Source organism: Physeter macrocephalus, chromosome 19 (genome assembly GCF_002837175.3).
Source record: "Physeter macrocephalus isolate SW-GA chromosome 19, ASM283717v5, whole genome shotgun sequence".
Classification (NCBI taxonomy): Eukaryota; Metazoa; Chordata; class Mammalia; order Artiodactyla; family Physeteridae; genus Physeter; species Physeter macrocephalus.
Window position 1 is genome coordinate 29,999,752 of NC_041232.1, and position 21,758 is coordinate 30,021,509.

A 21,758-nucleotide genomic window follows, 5' to 3' on the forward strand; every position below is an offset into this window, starting at 1 on the left:
GCTGGGCCCGTGAGCCATGGCCGCTGAGCCTGCGCGTCCGGAGCCTGTGCTCCGCAACGGGAGGGGCCACAACAGTGAGAGGCCCGCGTAACGCAAACAACAACAACAACAACAATAACAACAAATGCAAGTTTCTCAAATGAAAAAAGGAGATTTTGTTTGACTATACAAGAATAAAGTACATGTTGTCTAATTGTGTAGATAAAATACCTGATGCTGAATAAATGTTAGTGCCCATTCTTCCTCTCCCTCTGCAGCTCTTAAAAATCTGTGAATCTGTACCTAATTCATGAGTTATGAACTTTGAGAAATAGAAATATGAGGCATTATTTATTCTTAAGCATCTTAGAGTATTGCTGAATAAAAGAGAACTAACTTCGGTTGAGTAATGCCGTGTGACTAAGATCTAAGGTCCATGTAGCCTTCAGAGAAAGGTAGGATCACTGGGGGCAGAGTGGGACATTGAAGGATGAAGAATATCTAAGATGTCCATATTTAATGCTTTATTTAGTTTATTTAAAAATAAAAATATCTAATGCGTATGTAATGCTGTTATAACACATGGCTCTTAAATACAACCTGGTAAAATGCAAAATGAGGGAATACAAATTATTTGCTTAAAATCTGGATGTTCTGTAGGCAGCTCACCTTGAGAGAGAAGGAAGTTGAAGGGTCATAGCAGGGACTGTCTGGCCAAGGAAGCAGCAGGAGCCTGGGTAGGGGGCTGGAAGCAGATATGGCGACCTGTGTGACATCTGGGGGATTATAGTGGCTGTAATGACTTTTCTGACTGAGCAGTTTTGTAGGGTGAGTGCTGGGATGCGAGTCAGGGTATTTGGATTTCGGTCTTTGGCTCTGGTAAGTAGCTCTGTGACCAAGGACAAGCCCTTTGCCAGGCTGACGCTCAGTTTCTTTGTCTCTAGAACAAAAGTCTTAGATTAGAAGATTTTTAAGGGCCTTTTAATTTCAATAAGTCTAAGTTTTGGTACACAGTGAGATAGTAAGGTGAGTGGGGTGCATGTGGGTGGCCAAGTTCAGACGGTCTTGATGTTGGGGCCACTGGACTTGACATACCGACAGGAGGGAGCCGTGGTTGGCTGCAGCTGGGCGGAGTGCAGGGCAGTCTTTTTTAATAATATTCTTAAGTAGACATCGAAAAAATGTTTAGGGTAGGATTATTTCATTTTCTTATTTTTTCAGTAGTATCTGACTTTTTAAATCTTTTTGTTGCCCCACACACGACTGATAGCAGCTTGTATCAGCAAGTAGAATCCGTTTATATGTGGAGGAACTGCAGAAAGAGATGTTAATAAAAGTGTTTTAGATTTTTTTCCCTTTTTTTGGGTATAAGTCTTAACAAATACTGTTTTAAAATATACCTGAGTTTTTGTTTTTGTTCACGTTTAGCCAGGTAAACGGATCGAGACAATTGCCATTGAAAAGGATAGTTTGTGATTCACATTTCCCAAGAAAGAGGAGGGGGCACATCACACCAGACAGGGCCCTGTGGGGAAGCACCAGAGTTGGTCAGGGGGCAGCAGGGGCGAGGGGAAAACAGGGGCAGGAGCCTTTATTGTGGTTTTCTCGGAAATGAATGGGGGAGGCAAGGTGAGCAAGCTAATAAGCCTGTTCAGGATTGGCTAGTTTGGACAATTTCGGTGGTCTCTGGCTACCAGGCTGTCTCTGATCATCCAGTACCTGGCCCAGGGTTGGTTTAGGGCAAGTGGATAGTGTCCCAGACTGCAGGAGCCGGTAAGGAAAGGGGAGTGGGCTGTGGACTCTGGAGGCATGACCGCAAGCTAGTTGTTTGCTGTCTCCAGGAATTGGCTCACACTGAGAGGGACAGTCCCTCCCCGGTCCACAAGGCCCCCAAATGTCAGTCACAAAATAAAAATCGTGATGAATACAGTTATGAAAGAGAGATTCCATTCGGGGTATTTGAACAAGATGAGGGCATTTGCCTCTGTGTCTGCATCTCAATTCCAGTAGAGCAATGGGAAGCCATCCTGTCCTGTATTTTTATCTGAGAGGTTAATTTCAGTTATCTTCAGTTTGCGTCCCACATGGGATCAGAGCAAAAGAGAATTTTGAAAAGTAGACTTGACACAGCAGGTGAAATTCAAATAGTAGTTTATTACTGGAGATACTGTATAGGATTTTAGTGTTTTCTATAGTTCCAGAAACCAGTAGGTATCACCCTTCGTTCTTGTGGAAAGGAACAGCAGGATGCTTGAACGTCCTGTGCTCAAGGACCTATCTGACAGTGAGCGAAAGGAAGGGGTGTCATCTGATGGCTCCACGGTGACGACCTGAAATTGCCAAACACAAATCAGTGGGTGAAAACCCTTTTGCTTTGCCTCCTTGATTGGAATTCTCAGACCGGGAACAGTAGGCACTGATTAATTAGAAAACATCACTGTAACGTGTAGTAAAAGTATATGATGCATCCAGGGCCATCAGGAAGGAACAGAATGTCAAGCCTTTTTGGTTATTTTCCCAGCTCATAATCCTCTCTTCCAGAACGATGGATTTGAGTTGGCTAATTGAAATGTACCACAGCAAAGACTTATTTCATGTTCCTTAAACTATTATCTCCCCTTTTTCAGAGCAGTGTTCTTTTTTTTTTCTTAAAGCTTTGTTTTCAGTTTTCAGAACTAAAGTTTGAAACCTGAGAAGGCATAGTAATGGCTTTGTTTTTCTCAATTCATCCTGATTTCCTGAAGTGTTCTGTTTGAGAGGATAAGGAAAAGTGCTCATTTTTCCTTTTTTAAAAAGATTAGCTCTGTTCATTAATAGCAGTGTGGATTTACTACCTTTAGGAAATAATTAATTAACCCAGACAGACTCAGAGAATGTTAAAGCTAGCAGGAGCTTTGGAGAGCATTTAGTCCAATCCCTTTATTTTACAGACAAAAGAAATCAGATCCAGAGAATATGTGTCATTTGTTCCCAGTTACCTAGCTCTTTGGGTAACTAGGTGGGGTTGGGATTTGGCCTTAGGTTACCTGACCCCCAATTCAGCATTTTTTCCTGCCCTATTATATGATATTAAATCATTTTTTTTGTTTGCAAAAAAAAGTCCTAAAAATGAGGTCAGTATATCGTAAGAGAAATGTAAATTTATTCTGTAATACAAAATCATGATCTTTCATGTGTATGTCTACATATCTATAACCTTACTCCATCTTAAAAAATATATGGACATCAGGAGCTTGAGTAGTTTAACTTTGAAGTGAAAGGTAATGTTATTTTTGTGAGGAATATGTTTTTTCTATCTAGGTAGAATTTCAGTAGCAAATAAAGAAGTGTGAACCAAACATTCTAATCCACTGACAGACAGCATATTACATATTTCTTTTTATATTTGAATGTTACAGTGATTATAGAAATGCTTCAGTAGCTGTTGTGCTCACATAGCCAACCCTGTTTCTTGTTACCATTTCAGTTTTGCAGTAGAACATTTATGAGAAGAGACTTGCCTTGTTTTGAATTACGTAAATTTCCTGTGCATTGAGTGGGTAAAGAGGGGTGGAGTTGGGGTGAAGAGCTGCCGTAGAAAATTAGACCTGATTCAGTTCATCATCTCACATGCAGTGGAACAGAGGTAGATAGGATTGGGTTACTGCCTCCGCGTTCTCCCCTCCCCCGTGGCTGTGGACTTGGCAGCGCCTTGTGTGGTCCACAGACCTTCAGCAGCGGCATCAACTGGGGGCGTGTTGGAAACTCGTGCTCTTAGGCCCTCCCCAGACCCACGGAATCCAGAGGCGCATTTTAAGAGGCTTCCCAGATGATTCACATGCATGTTAAAGTTTGAGGAGCACTGGGTTATAGTACGCTTGGTAAGGATGCAACTGTATTACTCGCACAAAGATATCCATGATTACTTTGGACATGAAATCTGCTAGGCACAAAAGTACCATTCTTGAACATTGCATTCATGCCTTCAGTCAGCAAGTATTTGTTAAGCTGGACGAGGGGCCAGGCTATGCTTTGGGGAGGAAAGATGGTTAAGACCCTGTCTGCCTTCAGTAAGCTCAGCCAAGCAGACGAGACCAGTAAGAGAGAAGCTGGTCATGCAGTGTGGTAGGCCCAGCATTAGAGACTTATACAGGATATTTCCAGGCTTCAGAAGGTTACCTGGCTTAGCACGGGTGAGGTGGGAAGCAGAGAAGAGGAAGTAGGATCAGAGAAAGCTTCCGGGGGGAGAAACAGGCACATGTTAGCTTTCTGTGATGATAACAAACCACCACAAGCTTAGTGGCTTTATTACAACACATTGACTGTTACCTCACACTGCCTGTAGGTCAGATGTCCAGGCGTGGCTTAAATAGATTCTCTGCTCAGGGGCTCAAAGGGTAACATCAAATGGTTGGACTGAGTTCCTTTTGGAGCTCTGTGGCCTCTTCCGAGCTCAGATGGTTCTCGGCAAAATTCAACTCCTTGTAGTTGTAGCACTGAGGTTCCTGCCTTCTTGCCGGCTGTCACGCAGAGGCCAGCCTCAGCTCCAGGGAGCCCCACAGTTCCTTGCCATGTGGTCCTCTCACAACAAGGCAGCCTGCTTTTTTCAGGCCAGCCGGGGACTCTCCCCCATTCAGCTGAGGGGAGTCATACGTTGTGATGCAATCGAGGGGGTGACCATCCCATCACCTCTGCCATTTTCTGTGGTCTAGAAGCAAGTGATGGGGAGGGGACTTGGGGGTGGCTTCTTGGGGTCATCTGGGGATCCTGCCCACCGTGAGGTGATTTCGCTGGGGCTGGGAGGGAGAGCGGGACGGACAGCGTGACCAAGGCGTGGGTCCCAGAAGCCGCAGAGTGAGTTCTGGGGACTCTGAACAGGGGATGCAAGAGCATTAGAGTGAAGATGAGGAACTAATTTTGTGCTGGCTGCTTTTCAGGAGCCTGTAGGGCATCCAGATGAAGCCGTACAGTGGACTTGGGATCTGCACGTCTGTGACTTGATGGAGGGAGACGTGGGTCCATTGGTCACCGTGTGTGAGACTGAGTGACCTGGATGCCAGGGGCTGAGCGAGGCAGGCGGGGTGGAAGCCCTGGAGAGCAGGGTGATGGTTGTGCAGGGGTGGAGGCCAGTGCAAGCGAGCTGTGTGGAGGACGGGCCCTGCACAGTGGGATGGGGAGGAGGGAACAGCGGGGACAACCAGCCTTCACTTTGTCCTCGATCAGCCATGAAAAGCTGGCAGACACCTGACCAGTGAAGGGCAGCTGGTGCACAAACACTGGACATTGCATTCCATTTGTTTCCTAAAACCCAGCACTGTTCCTGGCACAGTAATTGCCCAATAAATATTCTTTAAATAAGTAATTAACTCAGGGTTTTAAGATTCCTCTTTACTCCTCCCTCAGGATTCTTCTTCCATCAGAGATCTTGTTCATCCAAAATATGCTTTTTCAGTTAGAAAACAAATAGAAGATAACTTAATTTTGATTAAGTCTTGATACACTCTTGACAGTTTGAAATCTGACAAAATACCTATGATAACTGCCATTAACGGAGAGTCTACATGTGCTTAGTAGGGCTCTACCCGTGTATCTCTAATCCTCAAAACAATTCAGTCAACAAGATATGATTACCTCCAAGTCACAATTTAGGAAACCAAAACTCAGAGAGGTTAAATCACTTGCCCAGGGTCACACAGCTGGTGAGGGGAGAAGCAGGGGTGTAAACCCTCAGCTGTCTGACTCTAAGACTTGTACAGAACAGAACCTCTTACTGTGTGTAAAACACAAAGTAGCCCAGGAAGCATATCACAACATCAGGCTGTAATAAGTAAAGCATCGTGGCTCTGGTACTTGGATAGACAGGTAAACTAAAGAAACAGAAGAGGCAAATGCACCTGGGGGTTTAGTGTATAGCACACAGGTCTTAGACTGATGGGAGGAGGGGGACTATCCCATAAGTGGTCTTGGGACAGGTGACGAGCCACCTGGGTAAAAATAGTGTGTCTCAACTTCACGCCATGTCCCGGCACAAATTCAAATTTGTCAAAGATTTAAGTGTAAGAAATAAACCGTAAGTATAAAAGACATAAACAAAGAAGAAGGTTTTTATGATGTGGGAGTAGAGAAGGATCTTCTATTACTCAACAATAGCAGCCATAAAAGAAAAGTTTGATAATTTTATTTCTCAAAATAAACAACCAAAATCCTTGCATATTAAAAATACTGTAAGAGAAGAAGTGAAAAAGAGAAATGACTAACCAGGAAAAAATAAATAATGCCTCTCATATTGTAGACAAAGGACTAATCTTCTTAATTTATCCAGAGCAAAAGATGAGTAGTCATTCCAACAGAAAAAAATGGGCCACAGATGTAGAGATATTTCACAGAAAAGGAAATACAATGGCTTTTAAATATACAGTCTTCCGCTTCTTCATAATGGAACAAATGCAAATAAAACGATAGTGAGATATTATTTTTTTCATCATCATCTTGGCAAAAATCCAAAACTTTGCTATCACACCCTGTGGGCAAGGCTCTGGGAAGACGGGCCTGATCCGAGGCTGTGGAGCTGTTGAGTGAGGCTTGCTGGGCGCCAGACCTGGCAGGAAAACACAAGTCTGGTTTGACCCGGCTGGTCTACTCCTGGGAAGTCATTCTGTACATATCCTGGCACATATGCAAAACGCTCCATGTACTGGTTTTCCACCGCAGCGTTATGTGATTGGAAAAAAGATTTGAGACAACCTGGACATCCATAAACATGGAATCAGTTAAATAAATCATGAGGTATCCATTCAGAGTAATACTGTGTACCTGCAGAAAGGAGTGTGCTCTTACAACCTGATAAAGACCTCCAGGGTATTTTAAGTGAAAAGAAAGGTAGAAAACAGCGTTATCTTTGTGCGCAAGAACAAGAAAATAAGAAAATATATTCTCTTTTTTAATAAAGGAAACTTTGCAAGGATATTTCAGAATCTAGTAATGAAGATTTCTGGGTGGAGGTATTATACGTAGGCCAGATGGGGGAGAACAGGTCGGGGTGGGAGGGGAGTTTTCACTGTATTGATTGTTTCTCTATTTATTTTTACCTTGAACAATGTGAACTCAAAAAATAAAATATATTATATGTATAAACTAAGGCATCTCAAGGAATCTATCATAATCAATTCTATATGACTATATAAACAAATGGCAGCCTGATGCAGTCATCTTCAGACTTGGTTTGTTCACCTCATCAATAAAGAAACTTCAGTCACATATCTGGATATATATGTATTATTTGTTTATTGGAAAATTATATGATTTATTACTATACAAATTGTATTTTGTACCTTAAAGCCATAGACTAAAAAAGAAACAAAAAGTACAATATAAAAATGAAATTAGTAGTGATTAACAGTTAAAAACTAGTTTGCTCTCATTAAAATATTAATTTTTTGAAACCTTGTTTTAAAGCCTTCTGTTCCTGTTATCTGAAGTCTACTTTTTAGGTTTAGTTTTAATGGCTGTCATAGCTTAGATGACCAGTCCTCTTGGTTTGCCTAGGATTGAAGGGTCCTCCAGTTATGGGACTTCAGTGCTGTGACCGGATCAGTCCCAGGCAAACTGGGACAGTCAGTCACCCTAGGCCTGGCTTAAAAAGATAAAAAAGTCTACAAACAATAAATGCTGGAGAGTGCGTGGAGAAAAGGGACCCCTCTTGCACTGTTGGTGGGAATGTAAATTGATACAGCCACTATGGAGGACAGTATGGAGGTTCCTTAAAAAACTAAAAATAGAGCTACCACACCACCCAGCAATCCCACTACTGGGCATATACCCTGAGAAAACCATAATTTGAAAAGAGTCATGTCCCACAGTGTTCATTGCAGCTCTATTTACAATAGCCAGGACGTGGAAGCAACCTAAGTGTCCATTGACAGAGGAATGGATAAAGAAGATGTGGCACATATATACAATGGAATATTACTCAGCCATAAAAGGAAACGAAATTGAGTTATTTGTAGTGAAGTGGATGGACCTAGAGTCTGTCATACAGAGTGAAGTAAATCAGAAAGAGAAAAACAAATACTGTATGCTAACATATATATATGGAATAAAAAAAAAATGGTTCTGATGAACCTAGGGGCATGACAGGAATAAAGACAACAATGTAGAGAATGGACTTGAGGACACGGGGAGAGGGCAGGGTAAGCTGGGACGAAGTGAGAGAGTGGCATGGACATATATACGCTACCAAATGTAAAATAGGTAGCTAGTGGGAAGCAGCCATGTAGCACCGGGAGATCAGCTCGGTGCTTTGTGACCACCTAGAGGGGTGGGATAGGGAGGGTGGGAGGGAGACGCAAGAGGGAGGGGATTTGGGGATATATGTATACGTATAGCTGATTCACTTGGTGATACAGCAGCGACTAGCACACCATTGTAAAGCAATTATACTCCAATAAAAATGTTAAAGAATAAAGAATAAAATGTGAAAGAATGAAAAAAGAAATGTCCCCAAAATTACAGGAATAAACTGTAGGAAATGATTGTTGACCAAACTTACTAAATCCTGATACTTTTTTATGAGCATTATCCATCAATTATGCAAAGGTTTTGTGTAATTCAGCTGCTGATTTTCATCTTCTTGGATGACAATCAGTTTGTCTTGGAAACTATTCCAAAGTATTGCATATTTATACTTCCATAAGTGAGTTGAAAGCCTGCTGAAACTCTTAATTTGAAAGATCTTAAAATTGGGAAACTCTGTCCCTCAACTTTTAAGTGTAAAATTATTATGAGTTTCTTTATAGGGGGCATACATTTTTTTATGGCCACAAAACTATGTAAGTAAGACACATATCTGGACAAATGCTCTTGGGGTATCTTTCAAAAAAGAAGTGATTCTCTTCGTCTTCGCTAAATGGTCGACTTTCCTCCAGGAGTTGCTGTGAGCTTGGCCTGATGCACTGCTGGCTCCGTGGACAGAAGCTCTGCCTACTCAGGGTCGCTTCTGTTTGTGGTTTCTTCGCAGGGCTCTTTGAAGGCATTTGTCCACTCTGTGAGGGTTGTTTGGGCTAAACTTGGACCTTAACTGAGCCTCATTAAGCTGTAGCAGGTGCCGGCAGGCTGAAAGCCAGGGGAGGATGGAGGACTTGGCGGGGGGCAGCCTGCCTTTGAACCTTCCTGTCTGTCATATTTGAGCCAACAGAGAATTAAGACAATAACACAGGGTTCCTCCCACGTCCGAATGGGTGGTGGTGTGGCACCCCTCTCCCCCCTCCCCCCTCCCTCTGCCGCCGGGCACTGGCTGCTGATGTAGGTCCCCTCCATTCACAGCGCTCTTCATGGCTTGGCTTCCAGCAAACAGAAAAGTCAATTTTCAGTGTTTCAAACAATTACCCAGAAACAGGGTCTAAACCACGTTTTCTGTGTTCTAGGAGCAAGCTGAAGAAGAAAAGAAGCCCAGGGATGGTGTGACCCCTCTGAGTCACGGTAATTGTCACCACTCTTTACAGTTTTGCTTTATAATGAATTACTTTTAAGTGACATTTTTATTAGATAGCTACAGTTTGTTTAGGTTTATTAATTTAAATCTATAATAACCGTATCGCTTGTTGACAGTGTCACATGCTCCCCTGTAGACTTCATCAGTGTCATCTAAGACTTTCAAACATGTATATCAAGGGCTTCCCTGGTGGCGCAGTGGTTGCGCGTCCGCCTGCCGATGCAGGGGAACCGGGTTCGCGCCCCGGTCTGGGAGGATCCCACATGCCGCGGAGCGGCTGGGCCCGTGAGCCATGGTCGCTGAGCCTGCGCGTCCGGAGCCTGTGCTCCGCAACAGGAGAGGCCGCAGCAGAGGGAGGCCCTCATACCACAAAAAAAACAAAAAAAAATATGTATATCAAGAAAGTCTGAAGCTCTTAACTCATTTATTTGCCTTTGAAAAAATAACTGATTTGTAAACTTTGCCTGTGAACAAGAAAACAAATGATGCTGCTTAGTTTGTTTATAATTCTTTGTTTAAGCTTTTCCTGGATTGGTTTAATCTTCTAATGATGGCACTCGTACTCTTCTCTTGGAGTCATGTTTTACAGGAGGTTGTACATTTGCTCCAAGATAAATGTCCCTCATTATGGTTTTTAATACATCCGTAGGTTTTAGATAACAGCTTTTTACTATTCAACTAATTCTCTGATGTTTTAAATTTAAATCAGCAAATGCAGATGCTGTTTCCTTGGAATATATATTCCATATATATTGTGATTACTGCTATACAAGCAGGCAGCTGTTATTAAATTTTCTGTAAAATATAGTTGAATGTCCAACATTTGTGCTACTCTTGGTGGGAAAGAAGCATGTAAATTTGATAATTCTCCTCGAATGAACTTTTAAAGTACCATAAGTATTTTAAGTTTCTTTCCCTCCAGTAATGGAAACAACTGAAAATATCTTTAAAAATGACAAACAAGTATTGAGGTTTTTAAAGACCATATATAATGCTTAGTCTTGGCACACAATATTGAAAATTTGTGATCTTCTACCTAAATGATTTTTAAAAATAAAAGTTGTTTTCTATTGGAGCAAAATATACTGCTTTAAATTTCTTTTCTTCTTTTGCTGTCACCCCAAGTCCCATCATGTTCTTTGCTGAAAAAGCAAAATAGAATACAGTAATTTGACAGTTATGTAACTTGATGTTCAGTTTCATTGAAATACACTCCAGTTATGCAACACTGGAATTCTAGAAATAAATTTGGACTGTACCTGGCCCCAACAGCAGGGGTTTTTTTAAAACAATTTTTTTTCTTCTCAGAGAGAGGTTGTGATTTATTATGTTGTTGTCTCCCCCCTGCAGCTATAGTTTCCACAATAATGTAAATTGTTTTAGATTCTCTTATTCCACGGTTGAAGCATTTATTCTAGGAAAAGAAAAGCAGACTTAAGCCAAAAAATTAAAAATATTCAGTCCTCAAAACTAAGATTTTTTTTTAGTAATTTAATATTTATAGTTTTCATTGTAACCAATTACATGTCTTAAGTAGTTTTTCAGTTTTACTAGGAAATAGCTTTTTGCTATTGTTCTTCCTTTGCCAGACTCATTTTGTAGCTAGGGGTCCATTCCTCAAATGTCATCCCGTGGCTTATTCTTCTCCAGATCTGACACTGGTGTCGTTGCTGTTTTCCCCAGCTGTGGAACATAGCTAAGTGTTTAGAAGAAGGATGAGATTTGGTTTGTGCATACAGATACTGCAAACTGCTCGTTGAATACAAATTGAATTATTTGAGGGGCTTTTGAGGATTTATATTTTTACTACTTTTAACGCGATAAAGGAGACTATTCCCTAAATTGCCTCCTGTCTTAGTATTATAATGGGGATCTTCCTCCTATAGTTCCTGGAAATAGTTTAATCTTTTCTGTAGGCTGCTTGCTAAACAGAATAGATTGAGTCACTTACCTTAGGCCTTAAAAATAATAACAAAAGAAAAACAAAAACTGTGTACTCATACATATTTATATGTGAACAGAAAATTGTATTGAAAAATAAACAATTTCTGTAGTGATTTTACAACAAGCAAGGCATTTCTTTGGAAATCACTACAGACTAATTTATTGAATGCCCAATCTCTGCCACTAACATTGAGCTCTGTGTTACAGATGATGAAGCTTTGAGGGGCCATTTGACTTACTTAGGGTAAAACTAACTAGTTAGTGGTGGATCCAGGGTTTGAGCCCACATCTAGCAAGTTCTAAAGCCTGTGGTCTTTCTACTTTACCTGTGGTCTTTCTATTTTATCATTTCCCCTTCTCTGTAGCTATTAAGACTAAGGTAGAGAAAACTGGAATCTTGCTTAGAAGTGGGATGGGAAGAGTAACTGCTAATAGTTAAAGTATTAAGGGTGTCTCATATGGCCCTCTGTGTCCTTGGGGACTGGCTGGACTAAATTTTTCTTGACATAGTCATGCCATGAGATTAATTTGTTGGTTCTTTTGGAAACTCTCAGCTATATTATTCCTATATTATTCAAAAAATTTACCAACTGTCTTAGATACCCTTAAGAGAAGACTTGTCTCGGTAAGAATTATTTATTAATAATTATGTATGATGGAGGTTATAGAATTAGTATTGTCAATCACTATATAATCCCAGACCTCTACATCTGAAGTCTCCAAAATAAAAACAACTGATTTCTTCAGTTGGGCAAGTGATCTGGCTTTTTCCCTTTGTAATTTTAAGTGCTCTTTTAAACTAATGCTAATATTTCTTTGGTTTAATGTTAGGACTGTGAGGTCTTTATAATCGTAAAAGCAGTAGAAGAAATTATAAAGGAATATGAGATATATATACATCCAAATTAAAGTGTGTACGCCAAAGAACCTCATAATAAATAAAATTAAAACGGAAATCACAAACTGGCAAGTATTTACCACAACTACAACTTGCAGAAGGTCCAAAATAGATAAAGGAAGTAGAAAAAATAATCAGATACACTAAAATAGTGCAAAAACAGGCAAAAGGCATTAGGAACTAAGTAATTCATGGAAGAGGAAATGAAAGTAGCTAAAAAGCAAATATGTTTAAATATATTCAGTCTCACTAGAAAACAAAGAAAGGCAAATTTAAAAGCAACGATGAACATTTTATAACCTACCAAATTAACAGTCAACAAAGTGCTAATGCCCCCTTGCTGGTGGGTCAGGGAAATAGGCTCTCTGTACATTGCTTCTGGGAGTATAAGTTGGCTCTGTCGTTTTGGGGGACACATTGGTAGTATTTATTACAAATGTTAAGTCAACATTTCCTTCAACTCAGGGACTCCACTTTTTGGAATTACTTAAGGAAATAAGCATGAGCATTTAATTTATGCATGTGATACTCATGGTACTATTTATAAATGGAGAAAAGTTGGAAATAATCTAAATGTCCAACAAATGTGGAATAGGTAAAACATTGTGGTACACTTGTGTGTAGACAGTTGTGTAGTCATGTAAATGCTTTTGAAGAACTTTAAATTATATGGAAGGGAAAGCTTATGATAAAATATTAAGGGGACCCCCGCACCCCCACCCGCCAGGAGGGATTGGTCTCAGTGACGGTTTAAAAAAAATCTCATATCTATAAATGAGAAAAAAGATGTTAAAAATTGTTATTTCTCAAGCTGTGAGATAAAAAGTATATTTTCTACATTTTCCAAGTATTTTTTTTTTACAATTAGTAATCACGTTAGAGTCAGCCAAATATTAAAAAAATAAATTCAGAAATTCCTGAACACTAAAAACTTCCATTTGTGGGTGGTATTGTTGGAATATCTGTTCTTAGATTTATTTCTTTTTTTGTAAGTAAACTTTTTATTTTGGATTAACTAGATTTAGAGAAAAGTTGCAAATGTAGTACAGGGATAGTCCTGTGTATGCTTCACCCACTATCTTCTGAGGTTAGTATCTTACATGACCTCAGGACATTTGTCAGAACTAACAAATTAATATTGGTATGTCAGTGGTCACTAAACTGCAGACTTTATTCAAATTTCACTAGTTTTTCTACTAATGTCCTTTACTTCTTCCAAGATCTAGTCCTGAACATCCCTTTGCAGCATCACTGCACACAGACCTCTTTTACTTTAATGTCTCTCATGTTGTTCTCTCATGGCCCGAGCTGGCCGGTAGCATCCAAGTTTTTTGAGGGCTCCAGTGTTTTCTCCCTGGCCACCACTCATCCCGTGTCTACCCTCGGGCACCTACACCCTGCCACTCCCCTGAAGCTGCTCTTGCTGTGCTCACCAGGGCCTCGGGGATGGCAGTTAACATTTTGTGGGTTGAATGGAACCAGGGACGTCCCGAATCAATGTACGATTTCATGCTGTTACTTTTCTTACTCTTTGGATTTCACTTAGATGCTAAAAATGAACCCGTCTTGGTCCCCTGATGGTCAGCCTGCTTCTCCTGCAGCCGCTCCTCCTGCAGCACCGTCGTCCACCTGCAGTCAGTCCAGATCCTGGACACACCCTGGAGCCCTCCCTCTCACTTACCCTGGAGCCTGGCCACACGGTCACCACCCGTTCTCTACTCATCCTTCTTGATTTCTCTCAAGTCATATCCTCCAACTTAGAGCTGCCTCTGGTCATTTTTCTGTTGTTCACTCTTTATACCCTCTCTAACCCAACGGAAACTGAGCTGAGATCCTGTTAGTAGAGGGCCCTGGGTCCTTTCTGTAGAGTAGCATTCGAGGCTTCTCACCATCTGCACTTGCCCATCACGTGCCACCACCCGCAGTCGTTGGTTTGCTCGGCTGAACAGAACCTGCAGTCTAGACCGTGCTGTCTGAAGAACCGTTCCTTCTGCCTGGTGGATTCTTCCTCAGGCCTGAACCAAGTAGCCAGCTCCTTCAAAACCCAGTATCTCCCCTACTTGCCTTATTTTGTGTTTTTCTCCCCATTCTATTTTCTCTCAGCATATCCTAGGGCATTTGGTTTGAAGAAATCTTTTATGTGATGCTGTATCTCTCACGTAAGTTAGCATCTTTTAAAAAGACGTATAATCAGGTCCAATCCAGCCCATAGGAACTGCTGTTTAGTATGCTGAAGTAATGATTTGCTAAAACTCTCAAGTATTAATTAGCTAAATGGCCTGAAGAAGAATTAACACAGCTTCTAAAAGTGCTTAACTACTTCCAGGGAGTAGTTTCTACGCTGGGGGATGTGGCTAATTAAGTGACTCTGAAAGATTCAGAGGGCCCTTGAGCATTATCCCTGCAGTCTTCTGTTAGAGTAACTGGTCTGCTTCCTGGGTGTACACACAGAGGTGCTTTCTTGCAAAATAATTACATGCCAGTGGAACTAATGTCTGCATTTTTTAAACGTTGTGAGAGATCTGTTCATTTCCACCACAGTAATTCTCTACCTAAGAAAGCGTATCAACATCAGAAAAGTGAAAACCAAGTCAATTTTAATTTAGAAGATTCTTATCTTCTGATGGCATTTACAGTCATTAAATACGCAGTTAAATATTCAGGCATTTGGGTATTTGAACCTAAAGAACTGCATTTTCACTGAGCCGTGAAGCTGTCACTGGAGGGTGAGCAGGGGACCTTTTTCTAACTAATGAACTTCTGGGGGGAAACATCAATAACTGAAGCATCCACATGCACTGCAACAAAAGTACTCCTCTGTAACAAGTAGTTCTCAGTATATGCTTTCAAGTAATTTATTTGCTGTTGATACTAGTTTACAAATGAGCTAATCTTTGAATGTAACTGATTAAGTTGCCAAACCTCTCCTCTAGTGTTCTGTCCCTTCTGGGTGGATGAGTGGTGGTGTGTATGTATATACTCTTGCAAAGGAAAAGAACATACTTGTTTTCTTCCTGGAGTCAGTCAGTAGATGATACAATGAATGAAACTGTATGAAGTACAAGATAGGGCAAGGACCATGTTCACAAAGCTTGTCTTATAAAGACAGTTTGTATGGGCCATGTTGAATTATGTTGTTTATTTATTTATTTATTTATTTATTTTTAAATTGAAGTATAGTTGATTGATTATATTGTGTTAGTTTCAGGTATACAGCAAAGTGATTCAGTTATATACATATATATTTATTCAGATTCTTTTCCATTATAGGTTAGTGCAAGATATTGAACACAGTTCCCTGTGCGATACAGTAAATCCTTGTTGCTTATCTATTTTATGCGTAGTTGTGTGTATATGTTAATCCCATACTCCTAATTTACCCCTCCCCGCTCTTTCCCCTTTGGTAACCGTAAGTTTGTTTTCTATGTCTGAGTCTGTTCCTCTTTTGTATGTAGATTCATTTGTATTATTTTTTAGATTCCACATATAAGTGATATCATATGATATTTGTCTTTCTCTGTAAGACTTACTTCACTTAGTAGATATTCTCTAGCTTCATCCACGTTACTGCAAATGTCATTATTTCATGTTTTTTTATGGCTGAGTAATAGTCCATTGTATATACATACCACATCTTCTTTATCCATTCATCTGTCGATGGACACTTAGGTTGCTTCCATGTCTTGGCTATTGTAAATAGAGCTGCTGTGAACGTTGGAGTGCATGTATCTTTTCGAATTATAGTTTTCATCTTTTCTGGGTATATGCCCAGGATTGGTATTGCTGAATCATATGATAACACTATTTTTAGTTTTTTAAGGAACCTCCATACTGTTTTCCATAGTGGTTGCACCAGTTTGCATTCCCACCAGAGGGTTCCCTTTTCACCGCACCCTCTCCAGCATTTATTTGTAGACTTTTTGATGATGGCCATTCTGACTGGTGTGAGGCGATACCTCATTGTAGTTTTGATTTGCATTTCTCTAGTAATTAGTGATGTTGAACATCTTTTCATGTGCTTGTTGGCCATCTGTATTCCTTCTTTGGAGAAATGTCTATTTAGGTCTTCTGCCCGTTTTTTGATTGGGTTGTTTGGTTTTTTTGGTATTGAGTTGTATGAGCTGTTTGTGTATTTTAGATATTAACCCCTTGTCAGTCACATCATTTGCAAGTATTTTCTCCCATTCTGTAGAGGTGTTTTGTGTTTTGTTGGCGATTTCCTTTGCTTTGCCAAAGCTTTTCAGTTTGATTAGGTCCCACTTGTTTGTTTTATTTATTTATTTATTTGGCTTTTATTTCTTTTGCTTTGGGAGACCGATCTAAGAAAATATTGCTATGATTTACATCCGAGAATGTTTTGCTTATGTTCTCTTCAGGAGTTTTATGATGTCATGTCTTATAGTTAGGTCTTTAAACCATTTTGAGTTTATTTTTGTATATGGTCTTTTAATTTAGATGGTACTTAATATTTTAATTACCCTTTTTTGTATATGTCCTGTCTTGGATTGTCATCTTTCAGTATTGTAAAACCAGAACAGTCTTTTTAAAAACCTACTGAAGTTTCTTGATAATAAACTTTGTGAATTACATGTATTGAAAAAAATTCTTTAATTCTATGAATCCTTTAATAGTATATGAAAGCAGACATCGTCCTAAACTTTTACTTCAGTAGAGAAGTTGCTGAGGAGCCTTCAGATTATTTATGCTCCCAATCTGTCCTGCAGAGGAGCCTCTACACCCTGTCATTAGGGGTCCCTAGTGGGCAGTAAGAATCTTGAACTCTGGCAAGGGGACTGAGTACCCTGATTTTTAGATTGATTTAGCAGAAGAAAATGTCACGGAGCAGCACTTATTTCCAGTGGAGACGTGTGAAGCCTTCAAGCCCCGGGGGCCTTGCCGAGTTCTAAGGAGGGTGGGCCTGGAGATGTCCAGCTTCCATCTCCTGCCCGAGTGGAACCCCATCCTCCCTTCCTGCATGCTTCTCAAACCAGAGACTTTTGTTTCCTTTTGAGATTGAACCAAAGGATTCTTGCCACGAATGTGCTTTGCCCTTTTAAAGTATATTTGATTTTTGTTCGGCATAATTACCTTTTGCTACTGAGATTAAAGCTGCTCCTTTGGGGGCACTTCAATATTCATTTGAACCTACACTATTTCATGTGAAATGTTTTATATGGACAAGTGGCTTATTAGCTGCCTATGTTTAATAACTGCTCCCTTCACACTGTAGAGTGAAAGCATTTTTTCTTTTCCTAAATACATTAAAACTTTTTTGGAAACTGTCAAATTTATGGAAAAGTTGCAAGTACGGTTTAAAGAATTTTTCCTGACGATCAGAGAGCAATTTGCCAGCCTGCTACCTCAGATACTTCAGTATGTGTTTCCTGCAAACAAGACCACGCCTGACGCGACTAGGACAAGCCATTCAAAGTGGGAGGCTCCTGCCACGCAGGCTGCAGACCCCAGTCAGCCATCAGAGCTGCCCCGATAATGCCCTTGGCAATGGTGGACCCAGCTCAGAGCACACACCGTGTTTAGTCGTCTGTTCCTCCAGTCTGACCAGTTCCTCAGCCTTCCCTGGACTGGCAGAACCTTGACACTTGTGGAGGCAACAGGCCCCTCAGTCTGTAAATGCCCCTCATTTTGGATTTGTCTGGTATTTCCTCATGATTAGATTCAGGTTCTGCGTCTCTGGGGGAGATCACAGAAGCGGAGCTTTTTCTTCTGGTGGCATGACCAGTTGCGCATGATTTTGACTTGTCCAGTTTCTGCTGATAACTTTTATCTCTTGATGGTGAAATGGTGTCTGACAGGTTTGTCAACTGTAAAGTTACAGTTTTATTGAAATAATAAGTGTTTTACAGAGAGGTAATTAAAAGGCATAAATATTCTATTTTTCACCAAATTTTCTATTTATGTATTTAATTTAATTTTTTTTTAAGATTTTTTTGATGTGGACCATTTTTAAAGTCTTTACTGAATTTGTTACAATATTGCTTCTGTTTTATCTTTTTTGGTTTTTCTGGCCGTGAGGCATGTGGGATCTTAGCTCCCCGACCAGGGATCAAACCTGCACCCCCGCTGCATTGGAAGGCAAAGTCTTAACCACTGGACCACCAGGGAAGTCCCTATTTATTTATTTTAATGTGGACTTACGGCTCCTTATTTTAGTCATTGAATTTAAAACAATTTCTGTTATTTTGGTGCTCAAACGGACCCCAGTTTGGTCAGTAGGGACCCCTGCAAGTTGGTTTTGGTGTCTTTGTGATGTGTCTCTGTTACTCCCTGAGTAACATCTGTTTGTGCATTTATACACACACAGATTTATGCACTGTGTATATGTGCATACACAGGCTTTCCAGCACTGTTGAGTTTTATATGTCAGTCTATCCCTGTATACTGAAATCCCTGAATTCACAGTGATACCTCAAATTCCAACCTGATCCCACAGGATTCACTCTAGTTTTCTGCATTTAAATATTGGAGTCTCGGTTTTTGACAGCGAGCAATGCGGCTGCTGTGACCCTGTGTGTTTGCCTATTCGCTCACCCTCCTCTGTTTTCTGGTCCTCTCATCGCTGCCGCCGACCCCTTCCGGACTCAGGCCCCGCCCTCCGGGCTGCATCCCCCAGATGCCGGGCCAGCAGCCTCTGCAGGGGTGAGGGTGTGGGACACCTTCCTCATGCTCAGCGGGCTTCAGGCCCGATGCTCTGCACCAGGCGGCCCTTCCAGGGGTGCCCTCCTTGCCCCACTCAGGGTCCGACTCCCCACTCGGGGTCATCCTCCTGGGTGGTGCCCTCAACACTTTGTTCGGGATTCGCCCACCCACCCCCTCGGTGGTGACTCTCCCCCGCCTCCCCCCGTGGTGGAGGTCTGTGTGCTGAGCTCCCCCTCTCCCACCCAGCGCTCCCCCACGGATGCCTCCCCTGTGCCCACGTAATGGGCCCACATAATGGCTTTAGGACGGAGATGTTCAGAAGGGGAGGGAGGGACAGACAGGGGAAGGAGAAGGGAAGGAGACGGCCAGGAGGAGGAGGAAGGAGGAGGGAGGCACGAGGCCCACCTGGAAGAGGAGGCCAGGAGGCCAGGAGCAGCCCTGAGGTGGAAACAGGGAGAAGACGGGTGAGGCAGTTGAGTGTGGGCTCCTGCTCCTGTTTCCGGTGGCCGTCCCCCCTTCACGGCCACGGCGCATGGGTGGGTGGTGGCCAGGGCTCCCGCGCGTCGGGGGTGCCTCAGAGGTCCCCCCCGCCCTCTGTGCATGTGGCATTTCCTCAGTCGCCGCCCACTTCGGACCTAAATTCAGCCGTGAAGCCTCATCCCCCCAGACCCTGCTGGTGACCCTCCTCCACTGCGTTTGGGTATCAGTCCCAGAGTTGTGAAACCAGGGGAGAGTTAATATGACTGTTGTGTTTTGAGTCTGGATGTCTGGGACCAACGTGGGTCTGATGCTGGGGCCTCCGGAGAACACTGGTGGATTTCTCTCAAAAGCCAGGAAGAGATAGGAATTTGTGATGTACTCTTGTTGTTTTGCTAAGCTTACTGATTGTTGTAGCGCTCAAGTGCAAAGCTGTATTTGTGTGGTAGCTCACTTTATAGCATAGATGAATTTCTTAGAAATTCACCTGGAATGTTCATGACTAGAGTCAATTTTCTACTGATTTCCATATACATAATTGAACCCTATTTAAAAAAAAAAAAAGATTTCCTCTCAGAAAGCTCCTCATTCCTAGTGCAGACACCGCAGTGCAGCACACAGAGGCGTCCCTGATGTTCACGCCCGATGCAGACAGGCAGGGAGCTATGGGCAGATGGCCTGGGCCTGGATACTCAGCCACGGTTTTGCCTTGAGCCCAGCATAAATGTTATATTTAGAAGTCCAAACTTTTAGTTGTTCTTTCTGAAAAATGACTTCTTTTGATTATATGAAAGGAAATGCAGAATGTGCGGTTAGACTCAAACAGACCTCTTTTGAATTTTGGTTTTGCCACTTAACCGTGTGACTTCCAACAAGTTATTTAACTTCTCTAAGCCTCAGTTTTCTTCCCTGTGAAATGGGAATAGTAATACCTCTTACCCCATAAAATTGTCAGGATTAAATGAGAAAATGTTTACAGAGTGTGTTTGGCTCTTGGTAAATACTCAACAAATGTATTCTTCTTGAACAGCTTAAATCGGGAATTTATGTATCAGTCTTAGAAATTTCAGGTTCTTTTTGCATAGGCTCATATTTTGCTTAGGAGGTCCCTAAAGGACTGTTTTAAAATTATTTACTCTAGAGAATTAGCATTAGGTGAAGCACTCTTAAAAAAAACTGTCTTTATCCTACTTAAGGAAGAACTTATTTTTTTAAAGGAATAGACGGATATGAAGTTTAAACCTTTAAAAACTCATCTGGCTTTTCTTCCGTTACATAGCTGGAAACAGCACAACATGGTTCTCCCAAGCTTTTCCTGCAAAGCCTCTTTGAGATGTAGCAATGTGTAGAAAATAATTTTTTGGAAAAGAGCTATCAATAAAAACAGAAGATTTTGGCCAATATTTTGTGACTGTTGCAATGGGAATGGAGAGCCTGGGGACATGATACGGCTTTGGGTTTGGTCTTCAGTAAGTTGGGCAGATTTAGAAGGTATATAGGGTTATAGAAATAGACAAACTTTCAGAAAACTTGACCGTGCAATTATTTGGGGATAAAGGGATCTTATATTTAATTTGAAGTCATTCTCGTCTTGGCAGAGCCCACGCCCAGCGGTCGTAGAGGGATGAACACGCTCACTAGCTGGATGGCTGGCCTGCCCGTCAGGTGCCCACGCCGACCCGGGCAGCCCCCTCGATGCCTTGTTCTTTTCACTTCCTGTGAGCTCTCTGCCAGCAGGGCAGTGGCTTCTGCTTCTGGAATATTTCTCCAGTCTGCTACTCTTTTCATCTTCCTTAACTGGGAATCCTTACTCTTCTCCCCGCCCCTCCCTCCCTTGCATTTCAACGTAAAGCCTCAAGTTGTGATGCCCAGGGGAAATCCACCTGCATCCACGCTGTCATCCGTCGCCTGGACCTCCCCACGATGTCCTCAGACCTGCGCTCGAGATGACCTGACCCACCTCATCCTGCCCACACGTCCACCCTGCTCTGCTTGAAACCTTTCAGATGCCTCCTGTTGCCTGGTGGATAGGATCCGGGCAGACCCTGCCGAGGCCTCACACACACAGACTCTGCCCTTTCCCCTCTTCGGCCTGGTCTCAGCCGTGTGCCCACTCACCCCTTATGCTCTGGCAGCACTGGCCTTGTTTCCTGGGGTGCTTCCCCAGTGCCCCATGCCCGCTGTGCTCCCTGCCTGTCCCTCTAGGGCCGCCTTTGGCCTGATCATTGTGTCCATGTGTTGCTAATGCCTGCTGACGCTTGGGTTTGGGCTTTTTTTTTTTTTTTTTTTTTTTTTTCGGTACGCGGGCCTCTCACTGTTGTGGCCTCTCCCGTT

At 41.9% G+C, this 21,758-nt stretch overlaps 1 protein-coding gene across 1 annotated transcript in view; it reads left to right on the forward strand.

Annotated features, from left to right (window-relative positions):
* The window catches only part of L3MBTL4 (L3MBTL histone methyl-lysine binding protein 4), a 319,099-nt gene that overhangs the window by 4,278 nt on the left and 293,063 nt on the right, over positions 1-21,758 (forward strand). Inside the window, exon 3 of the mRNA XM_055080549.1 lies at positions 9,381-9,435. Within this exon, the coding sequence (XP_054936524.1) occupies positions 9,381-9,435 (55 nt within the window). The remainder of the gene's footprint in view (positions 1-9,380; positions 9,436-21,758) is intronic.